Below are 12,056 nucleotides of genomic sequence, written 5' to 3'. Positions count from 1 at the left end.
CAACTTTCCACTCTGACTTCACCTGGGCTTTGTTTTGAAGCTGTCTGAGGTCTTATGAACTCCCAGAACATGTTTCAGAGAATGAGCAACACAGATAAAAGTTTGGTTTTGGTTGGATACCTTTTGGAGTTCCTCTTTAACTCACCTTGCAAGACAGAAAAACATTCTGAAAGAGATTTTATCTGCAGGGATGCACACACACATCAATCCATCCTGCACATACATGTGGTGCACATTTATTTTAAAAAGGAAAAGAAAGCACAGCTATCCTCAGGCTTTTCAAAATTCTCACTCTGCTTTTGGGGAACACTGAATGAGGAATGCTGAGCGATGAAAATAAATCTGAAGGAACAAACTCCTCTGCTGTTTTTCAGGTTTTACATTGAGAGCATATCGTTTTTAAAGGATAAAACCACTGTGGAGCTGTTTTTCCTGAATGCAAAGGCCTGCGTGCACAAGGTAGGTGGCCCATTTGTCGTGTTCACTGGATGGCTCCATAGTGACTGGGATGACAGGGCGAAATGGTTCTGCCTCTGTTCTTGGATTCAAACTAAGAAAAAAAAAGGCCACAGTCTTTTCCATAAATATGTCTCATCACCTGCTACACACATACACAAATGGCACCTTTTCTCAAATTCTGAGTTAAAAGGGCAACCATCTGCAGAGGAATCTTGCATACACACAATCACCACTACTTTATTTACTTTTTTTAAATTGCATTTTAGGTTTTGGGGTACATGTGAAGAACACGCAAGATTGTTGCATAGGTACACACATGGCAGCGTGATTTGCTGCCTTCCTCCCCTCCGCTTATATCTGGCATTTCTCCCCATGCTATCTCTCCCCAACTCCCCACCCCACCCTGCTGTCCCTCCACTATTTCCCCCCAACAGACCCCAGTAATCACCACTACTTTAAATGCAGCAAATAATCTGCACAGTGACCCAGAGAGACACAAAGATGGATCAATCAGATTATAATCAAAATGTCTAGCCAGAAATCTTTTTAAGTGAGGTATGCTCTACACTGACAATAATTCACAACTAGCCTTATTTCAGTTCAATTTCTGCCTTCTGATCCCTACACACATGCCACCTCAAATCTAAGGAAGGAAGACTGCTCATAGCCACATGTTTTCAAGCAGTATCTCAGTTATCTGTGGTAAGGGACCAGGATTTTTCTTTTATTGTTTTTTATTTCTATCTAATGCATCAAGGACAGATCACTTTAGTAAAAATCAATGAACATGCATTGCTAGAAAAACAATCCCATGCTGGAATGTTGCAGCCATGTCGAATTGCTATAAAAGTTTTTAAACACTCTCAGTTTTTGTCTTATCTCTTTGCAGACTAGCATAGCTTTAAAAGCCTCCACTCTGGTCTCCTGAAAGCACTTCCCGAGGAAGGGAAGGGAAGCCATGGGCCAAGAGGTGCCCAGTGGAGCCAGGATCCTCCCTTGTAGGTTCTGATCTTAATGCTTGGGATCTCAGCATACCCAGTCCAGATTGCATATCTGCTTCCAGGCCTTCTTTTAGGTTTCTTGAGCATGTTATGACTTCATTTTACCTCTTTTGTTGGATTATTAGCTATAACTCTTTGTTGGTTACTTTAGGGTTTATAGTATACATCTTTAACTTATCAAGTCTGCCTTCAAGACGCTATTATATTACTTCACATGTAGTATAAGAATCTTACAATAGAATACTTCCATTTCTCTCCTCTCAGCATGTATGCGATTGATGTCATACAGTTTACCTTTAGGTAAGTTACAGATACACATGACATTATTATTTTTGTGTAAATATTTAATTAAAGAGATTTAAGCAGTACCAAAAGTCTTACATACTTACCCATGAAGTTAGCATTTCTATTGCTCTTCATTCGCTTACGTAGATCAATATTCCTGTCTGTTATGATTTTCTTTCTGCCTGGAGGACTTCTTTAGCATTTCTTATAGTGTGGGCCTACTGGTAGTGAATTCCTTCAGCTTATATCTGAAAACATCTTTATTTGCCTTTGGTTTTAGAAGACATTTCATATAATATTTGACTCCGTGTTGGCAGTTTTTCACTTTCCATACTTTAGAAATACTGATTCACTATCTTCTTGCTTGCATTGTTTCTGATGAAAAGTCTGCTGTCATCTCTATCTTTGTGTTTCTGTATGGAATGTCTTTTTCTTTGGCTGCTTTTAAAATTTTCTCTTTTCTCTGCTTCGAGCAATTTTTTTTTTTTTTTTTTTTGAGATTGAGACTTGCTTTGTCACCCAGGCAGGAGTGCAGTGGTGCAATCTCGGGTCACTGCAACCTCTGAGTCCCAGGTCCAAGCAATTCTCCTGCCTCAGCCTCCTGAGTAGTTGGGACTATAGGTGTACACGACTGCACCTGGCTAATTTTCGTATTCTCAGTAGAGATGGGGTTTCACAATGTAGGCAAGGCTGAGCTCGGCCTCCTGATCTCAGGTGATCCACCTGCCTCAAGCCTCCCAAAGTGCTGGTATTATAAGTGTGAGCCACCACCGTGCCTGGCCAGCTTTGAGCAATTTTATTATGAGGTACCCTGGTATAGTTTTCTTCATGTGTTTGTGTATGTGTGTGTGTCAATGGCATTTATTGAGCATCTTGGACCTTTAGGTTTATAGTTGTCATCAAATTCAGAAACTTTTTAGCCATTATTTCTTCAGATTTTTTTTTTTGTCTTCACTTACACCTCATTTGCAAAGCCCAATTTCACATATACTAGGCCACTTGAAACTGTCACACAGTGATGCTGTGCATTTGAGGGGGTTTGGGGGAATATGATATCTTGTATAGTTTCTCTTGCTCTGTCTTCAGTTTCACTCATCTGTTTTTTTTTTTGCAATCTAATCTACCATTAATCCCATTTTGTATATTAGAGTTTTTATCTTTAGAGTTTTGATTTGGATCTTTTTACATCTTGCATGTGACTATTTACCTTTTTGAACATATTAAATGTAGTTATGATCATTGTTTTAATGTCTTTGTCTGCTTATACCCTAATGTCTGTAGTTCTGGGTATTTTTTATTGATTTTTTTCATTGTTATGGGTCGTGTTTTTCTGCCTATTTGCATGCCTGGTAATATTTGATTGGACATGCTACACATTATTAATTGTATCTTTTTGAATGGCATATATTTTTCGTATTCCTATATTATTGACATTTGTTTTGGGATGCAGTTTAGTTACTTAATATGGTTTGTTTTTTTCAGGTCTTGCTTTTGTGATTTGTTAGCCTAGCCCAGAGCAGCGCTCATTCTATAGCTAATTGTTCTGCATACTCATCTTCCTGAGTACTCTATTCAATACCCCATGAATTATAAGCTTTTTAGTCTGGCTGGTGGGAATAGGTATCCCTCCAGCCCTGTGTAAGGATGAGGCACTCTTCCCTCTTATCCTTTCAGATGGTCTCAAACTTTGGGTAGTTTCTTTTCATGCACAGAATGATCAGTGCTCTACTGAATCCGCAAAGGAGACCATCTGTAGATTTTCAGGGTTCTCTCTCTTTGCGACTCTCTTTTGTCTGGCACTCTGTTCTGCAAATTATATTCATTTTGATCTCCTGGACTAAGGAGTTGCTCTATTTCCTCAACTCAGGGAGTGAGTTCACTGTGTTCCATTGTGTTTCTCCCTCCACAGCCTGGAGCCCTCTCTTGACAGTAGTGGGGGCAGTCATAGGACTCTCGCCTTGTTCAAGGATCACTATCCTTCATTGCTGGATGTTCAGTGTTATAAAAACTGTTGTATTATATATTTTGTCTTTTTTTTATTTTTTTCAGTTAAGAAGATAAATTCAGTCACTGTTACTCCATCTTGGCCAGGAGTATAAATATTCAAAGAAGAGTTTTTGGCTGAGTCTATGGGGAAAACAAAATGTTCCCAGTATCAAAGTCTTTACTACAGCCCTCTTTTCTGAGACTCAGATTTTCCTAAGAACTCTAAGGGTTGACTGATGAGTAGACACCTATATAGCAAACACAGCTTTTCAAACACAGTGTTTACTGAGTCAGAACACGTTTCATAAACCACAGTTTGCCATCGTCTCCTATGTGGAGATATACAATTGCTCCTTGTAATATTTTTCACTGACTAGTTGCGATTGATCCAGTGTTTTCTCTGTTGCTAATGCAAAGATGGTTAGGATGCAGATTTTTAACTCATGACATTTCTCTTGTATGCTAAATTCTGTTTGTCTTGAGAAAGCAAGGAAAAGCAGAATTCCTTTAAATGCTACTGCATTTTATGAATGTCAGTTGCTGGGAGCTCTTTTTTTTTTTTTTTTTTTTGAGATGGAGTTTCACTCTTGTTGCCCAGGCTGGAGTGCATCGGCGCTATCTCTGCTCACTGCAACCTCCGTCTCCTGGGTTCAAGTAATTCTCCTACCTCAACCTGCCAAGTAGCTGGGATTACAGGCGCCTGTCACCATGCCCAGCTAATTTTTTGTATTTTTAGTAGAGATGGGGTTTTACCATGTTGGCCAAGCTGTTTTCAAACTCCTGGCCTCAAGTGATTTACCTGCCTCGGCCTCCCATAGTGCTAGGATTACAGGCATAAGCTACCATTCCTGGCCTGAGAGCTCCTTTCTAAATGGGAGTGTTTCATGACTTGTCAAAGGATTTAGACTATTACAGCACATAATATTATAAGGCACTGTGACTGCTATTGAGATATTTTTTAAATTTTTATTTGTAGGAATTTAGAGTTGGATATTTTCTATCTAATTATTATGCAGATGGCCGGGCACAATAGCTCATGCCTGTAATCCCAATACTTTGGGAGGCCAAGGCGGGTGGATCACTTGAGGTCAGGAGTTCGTGACCAGCCTGGCCAACATGATAAAACCTTGTTTCTACTAAAAATACAAAAATTAGCCAGGCATTGTGGGGGCACCTGTAATCCCACCTACTCAGGATGCTGAGGTGGGAGAATCGCTTGAACCTGGGAGGCAGAGGTTGCGGTGAGCCAAGATCACACCACTGTACTCCAACCTGGTGACAGAAAGAGACTCCGTCTCCAAAAAAAAAAATTATGATGGAGATGACTGGTAACAAATTCCAAAAGATATTCCAGGATCAGGCAGCTGTTTGGATGAAGTAGCTTTCAAGTAATTTCTTAAGATGTATGATTATTTGAGAACATTCCACATAAGGAATATCATCTGAACCGTGGCCACAGAAGCAAATAAGTTTTATGAGAACATAGTCTCAGCTGTGGAACACTCGTAGGTGGATTTATTGATTGGCAAAAGTGAGTCACTGGTGGTTGGTAGCTGCTGTTAACTCAGAACTCTGCTAGATCTGAGAGTGAACGCGCCCCTCCCCCCCACTCCACACTGCACAGAGGACATTCTTCTCACCAGTAAGATGTTCAACACCTCTGATCACACCCTACACACACTTTTTTCCTTGCCAGGCATCGTTCCCCTACGGCTAGCTCCTTCCTTCCACTGAGAATAGAAATATACAGGCAAGAAAAGAGAGCTCTTATTTGCAAATATTGACAAAACCACAACATCTTCTTACATACTTGTTTAGTAAGAAATATGACTTCAGATTTGATACAGTTGCTGAAGCTCTGCATAGCTACATAAATACAGATTTATAAAATTCAGCCTCATGAGTATGCCATTTGAAAAACTGGGTGGCTCCCAATGGGTTTTGTAGATACCATTTTCCATACTGCATAGAGAATATGCCATTGGAGACACTTAAATGTGTTGAAAGAAACAGTTATATCTCGTTTCTGAGTCTGGGTATCCAGGATGGTCTGAAAAAGATATAAAGGTTTTTAACTTTTGTGAAAAATAAGCAAAATTTTATATACGAAACGTGACACACATTGGGCATTCAGTGAATTGTTGTTGGCTAACCCAACAAATGAATGAGTGTTGCTGATAATCAACCCTTGTTTCCAAGAAGCCACGCAAAAAGCAAAAATACCTACATATACTAAGAAATTAAACATCGACAAGGCTAAAAATGTCATTTGCCAGGTATTACTGAATAACATTTAACAATACTGTAGTTAACACTAATTGTAACCCTCATCGAAAATGAGTGAAAATGATATGTTAAGAAGAAGATTTCAGCTGGGCGCAGTGGCTCACACTTGTAATCCCAGCACTTCGGGAGGCCAGGGTGGGCAGATTGCTTGAACTTAGGAGCTCAAAACCAGCCTGGGCAACATCTCTACAAAAAGTACAAGAATTAGCCAGGCTTGGTGACATATACCTGTGGTCCCAGCTACTTGGGAGGCTGACATGGGAGGATCGCTTGAGCCCAGGAGGGAGAGGTTGCTGTGGTTAATGTCATGAACATGCCCAGTGACAGGCAGCAAGTGCAATGGTTAATGTCAGGGACTCTGGTATTGTATGTCTATTCATGGGTGAGGCATATTCGTGATATCCTGAATTTAAACTCCCTCTTTCCTTTAATTCTGAACCTTGCTGTACATGTTGATGCTCTTAGTTCATGGTAGTTCATAAAGTACTTCTGTATATTAGGGCCAAATGACTTATGGGCTGGACTTGGGACAAAGCACCACTTCTAGAGGGATATTTCAGGAGTGCAGTAGCACTCATGCTGGAAGAGGACCGTAAGAAAACTAGGTAGAAACTGCCCCTGCCCGTCAAGCATTTCAGAGGAGAGTGCCTGCTGCTGTCTGGGTTGTTGTTCAAGCAAGGGCCCCTGAACCTGTTTGACTTCCTTGGTGAGAATGCAGAGGGGCACTCCTTACCTTCACAAAACAACCACCTGTACCAGGTGTGGTGATGTGGAAATGCCGAAACTGATACTGGGGGACCTGGGAAGCATTCAACATGGCTGTGGTCCACCTTGGCAAACCTGTTCCTACTGGGAAAAGCCTAAATGCATGAAGCAGGACTGCAGCTTTGCTCCAGGTTATTATTCTTGGAGGTGCCCTTGACCATATCTGTGATTTCAACAATCAGCAACATTGACCACCACATTCCTTTTTTAAAATCAGCAATCTGAAGACAGGCTTGGCAAATTAAAATAGTATTGGCCACCTTGTCTCTTTTAGTGTGTATCTAAATATGGTAATAATGAAAAGACAGAAAATGTGGAAAAGCAAGTAGGGCTTATGAGGTGCTCTGTGGTAGAGACTGTACACAGCCTCAGCTCCCTTTTCTACAGAGGTGGGGAGGAGGGGGAGGTAGGGAAGGGAAAGAGAAGGGGGAGGGGAGGAAGGGAAGGAGGAGGCAGAGGGAAGAGGATAGCAACTCAACTCTTAAGAGCTCACCCTTAGCTGGGCATGGTGGCATACGCCTGTGGTTCTAGCTACTCAGAACGCTGGGGCAGGAGGATCACTTGAGCCCAGGAGTTTGAGGGGCTATAAATTTGAGTGAGCCATAATCATGCCACTGCATCACAGCCTGGACAACAGAGCAAGACCCTATCTCTAAAAGAAACAATAAGGAGCTCACCAAATAACACTGATTTTTTTGTGTGTATTAGCTCATTTAAGACTCACAACAACTGATACTGTTATTTATTACTACTTCAGCAAGTAAGGAAATGGAGGCATAAATAGGTTAAACGATTTGGTCAAGCTTGAGTAGTTCATTCGTAGTGGCTCACGCCTGTAATCCCGACACTTTGGGAGGCCAAGGCAGATGCATCACAAGGTCAGGAGTTTAAGACCAGCCTGGCCAATATGGTGAAATCTCTACTAAAAATACAAAAATCAGCCAGGCATGGTAGCAGGCACCTGTAATCCCAGCTACTCTGGAGGCTGAGGTAGAGAATTGCTTGAACTCGGGAGGCAGTTGTTGCAGTGAGCCTAGATCATGACACTGCACTTTAGCCTAAGCAACAGAGTGAGACTGTCTCAGAAAACAAAGAAACAAAAAAATCATTGCATTCCTATTAAGGGTCAGCATCTCTGATAAGTGCTGCATTTACCCTCATCCTTTATGTGATGTTATTGTGTTTAATTTAAATATAATGTGTCTGATGATACTTTGTAAGACCTAATATTTATAAAAGATGTCAGGGACCTTGGAGGGACTGAGCATGCCTTAAATCCCTTTATGTTGCTTATTACTCTTTCCCAAAGTAGTATAAAAAGCAATTTGGAGCAGGGCATGGTAGCTCATGCTTCTAATCCTAGCACTTTGGGAGGCTGAGACATGCAGATCACTTGAGCCCAGGAGTGAAACCCCATCTCTACAAAAATAAACAAAATTAGCTGGGTGCATGCCTGTAATCCCAGCTGCTTGGGAGGCTGAGGTGAGAGGATTGTTTGAACCCAGGAGGTGGAGGCTGCAGTGAGCCGAGATTGTACTGCTGCACTCCTGCCTAGGCAACAGGGCAAGACCCTCTCTCAAAAAAAAAAAGCAATTTGGGGCTGATGGGGTGGCTCATGCCTGTAATCCCAACACTTTGTGAGACCCAGTAAGAGGATCACTTGAGAGCAGGAGTTCAAGATCAGCATGGGCAACATAGCAAGACCCTGTCTTTACAAAAAAAATTTTAAAATAGCCAAGCGAGATGGTATGTTCCTGTAGTCCTAGCTGCTCAGGAGTCAGAGGCAAAAGGATCAGTTGAGCCCAGGAATGTGGTTCCATAAGCCATCATCATACCACTGCACTCCTGCCTGGGTGACAGAGCAAGACCCGCCCCTAAAAAGAAAAACAAATGATAAAGGCTTCAAGAAGTCCTGCAATACATAAACCTATTTGATTTGGTTTCACCTAATGTTTTCCAGACTTACCTGTATGTGAAATTCTCTTTTTGAGCAATACTTATTAATGGACTGCCAACCACACTTTTGAAAATGCTGTTCAAGACATACCATACTATTAAATAATAAAGCCAAAGAAGATGTCCATAAACCTCCTGGGTGTTGCTCTATATTAGATCTGGCCCCACAATAAAACCTAGGTTTATTTTGATTCTTTAAATAAAACATCTTTGGAATCAGTCAAGAGATACTGACCTGATACCAAACCAGTTAGGACCCGAGTAGATAACGTAACAAACGTAAGAAAATGGAGGAGAAAATGTCTCCGTAAGGCTATAATAGATTTCACTGGGCTCCCTTTTCTTTTCTAATAAATACTCGTATCTTTGTACTTTAAATAAATGTGGAAAGACAAGTGAGCCAAACATTAGTAATCCAATTAAAAAATAGGGTTATTGCAAGGCTATGCAATCATGTTTATTTTTATCCTCCCTCTTACCCCATTTCTTGACCAAGACCTTATTAGCTGTGCCCTTTCATTAGCAGACTTCGTGAGCATCTCAGCCTATCATCCGAAAACATGCTCTTACCGCATTTGGAGTGATAGAGCTCATTGCACAATGTCCTTGGAATCTTTCTTTCTTTTTTTTTTTTTTTTTTTTTTGAGACAGAGTCTCGCTCTGTTGCCCAGGCTAGAGTCAGTGGCTTCATCTTGGCTCATTGCAGCCTCTGCCTCCCAGGTTCAAGTGATTCTCCTCCCTCAGCCTCCTGAGTAACTGGGACTACAGGCACATGCTACCATGCCAGGCTAATTTCGTATTTTACAGATGAGGTTTCACCACATTGGCCAGGCTGGTCTCCAGCTCCTGACCTCGTGATCCACCTGCTTCGGCCTAAAATTACAGTCATAAGCCACCACGTCCGGCCCTGTCCTTGGAATCTTAATACCGTTTACATTTTCGTATGTGAACCAAAGTTCTCTTGAAAGCCAATGCAGTTAAGGAATGGAATTTGGCCATTTCCATTAAAATTAAGAGTACAACCAAAGGGCAAGCAAGGTACTTTGGGAGACTGATGGCAGATGGATTGCCTGAGCTCAGCAGTTCAGGACCAGCATGGGCAACATGGTGAAATCTTGTTCCTACAAACAATTAAAAAAAAAAATTAGCCAGATTGGCTGGGAGCAGTGGCTCATGCCTGTAATCCTAGCACTTTGGGAGGCCTGATGGGGGTGGAACACAAGGTCAGGAGTTCGAGACCAATCTTGCCAACATAGTGAAACCCCATCTCTACTAAAAATACAAACAATTATTCAGGTGTGGTGGTGAGTGACTGTAATCCCAACTACTCGGCAGGCTGAGGCAGGAGAATCATGTGAACCTGGGAAACAGAGGTTGCAGTGAGCCAAGATCGTGCCATTGAACTCCAGCCCGGGCAACAGTGTAAACCTTCGTCTCAAAAACAAAATTAGCCAGGCACGATGATGTGTGCTGTAGTCGCAGCTACTCAGGAGGCTGAGGTGGGAGGATCGCTTGAGCCCAGGAGTTCGAGGCTGCAGAGACCATGATTGTGTCACTGCACTTCAGCCTGGGCAACATAGCAAGACCCTGTCTGTCTCAAAAAAAAAAAGGTACATCTTGTCATCCAGGACTCTACCAACTGTAGAGATCTATTCTTTAGAAGATTTTATTGAAATATGAAAAGATATCTATAAAAATATATTTTACATTATTATTTCTAATAGTAGAAACCTGGAAACTGCCCAAATATACATGAATAGGATTTAATTATGAAAATTACAAATCATTCATATGATAGGATATTATGTAGCCATTGCCATTACCTCCTTAACCTACCTGAAAACAGTCTAAATTACATTGTTAAATGTTAAAAGAACGTACAGAATAATGAATACAGTATGATTGCTTTTAATTTTATTATTTGCTTATGTATATGAAATGTACTCATAGGAAGAAATAGAAAAATATATAGCATAGTATAAATGTTTATTATTTCTGAGAGAAAAGCTAAGTTATACTTTTCCAATTTTTTTTAACACGAAGCTTGAATTAGTTTTAAATTAGAAAAATAAAGAAAAATCAGTATATTTACTAAAATTTACCTCTTCAAAGCTGTATCAAGATAATAAAAGTGGCTGGGCATGGTAGATGACACCTATAATCCTGGCATTTTGGGAGGCTGAGGCAGGTGGATCACTTGAGCCTAGAAGTTCAAGACCAGCCCAAGCAACATAGTGAGACACGCTCTCTACAAAAAATTTAGTAACTATCTGGGTGTGGTAGTACCTGCTTGTGGTCCTAGTTACGTATCGTGGTAAGGCAGGAGGATCACTTGAACCCAGAGGTCAAGGCTGCAGTGAGCCATGATTGTGCCTCTGTACTCCAACCTGGATGACAGAGTGAGACCTTGTCTCAAAAAAAAAAGAAAGAGAGACAATAAAAGCATTTTGCTGGCTGGGTTTGGTGGCTCACGCCTGTAATCCCAGGACTTTGGGAGGCTCAGGAGGGCAAACCAAGAGATCAGGAGATTGAGACCATCCTGGCTAACATGGTGAAACCCTGTCTCTATTAAAAATACAAAAATTATCTGGGCATGGTGGCACCTCCTGTGGTCCTAGCTACTCAGGAGGCTCACGCAAGAGAATTGTTTGAATCTGGGAGGTTGAGGTTGCAGTGAGCCAAGATCACGCCATTGCACTTCAGGCTGGGCAACAGAGCAAGACTCCATCTCAAAAAAAAAATCAAACACATGTTGCTTATCACATCTCATCCAGTACAAAAACACTTGGGCATTTTCGTCACTGGATAAAGCTCAGTCAATGTTGAAAATTTCTTGCCTTATCTAGAATAGCAAAAGCTTTGCTACTAAAGACAACTAACATTTTTTTCCTATTGGAAAGGTAATGCTTACTAATTGTAGAAAATTTAGAAAATGCAGAAAAGCACAACAAATCAAAAGGATCCATAATCTCAGTGCTAGAGCATAAATTGTATTGGTTTGACATTTCTTTTGTGCATACATTTTTGTTTGGTTGAGATCAATTGCCTGGTTGAGATCAGTTTTGTTACACTTTTAGCATTTTATGTATTTCAGCTTCTTTGACCTCTTGTCTGCTCTTCATCCTCATGCCATACGTTCTTCTGTTTGAAGAATCAGTATGAAGCCTCGGGAAAGAGCACAGAAAGGCTTGAAAATTCACATTTAAATTTCATTAACTATAAACTAGCACAGTGAGTCTAGAACCAGGTTTCCTTTATGTGGGAATCTCTAGGACCTAGATGTTAGATAAAAGGTTGTTGAATGGGTAAATGAAGGAG

The 12,056-nt window shown here is 41.0% G+C and overlaps 1 protein-coding gene across 8 annotated transcripts in view; it reads left to right on the top strand.

Annotated features, from left to right (window-relative positions):
* The window catches only part of FRMD4B (FERM domain containing 4B), a 364,340-nt gene that overhangs the window by 252,720 nt on the left and 99,564 nt on the right, over window positions 1-12,056 (top strand). For all 8 annotated transcript variants that reach the window (XM_035276090.3, XM_008982001.4, XM_035276089.3 and 5 more), the window contains one exon: window positions 375-459. In XM_035276090.3, coding sequence (XP_035131981.3) covers window positions 375-459 — 85 coding nt within the window. The remainder of the gene's footprint in view (window positions 1-374; window positions 460-12,056) is intronic.

This window comes from Callithrix jacchus, chromosome 15 (genome assembly GCF_049354715.1).
Source record: "Callithrix jacchus isolate 240 chromosome 15, calJac240_pri, whole genome shotgun sequence".
NCBI classification, from domain to species: Eukaryota; Metazoa; Chordata; class Mammalia; order Primates; family Cebidae; genus Callithrix; species Callithrix jacchus.
Note: the sequence above shows the minus strand (reverse complement) of the source record. Positions and strands in the feature narration are given on the sequence as shown.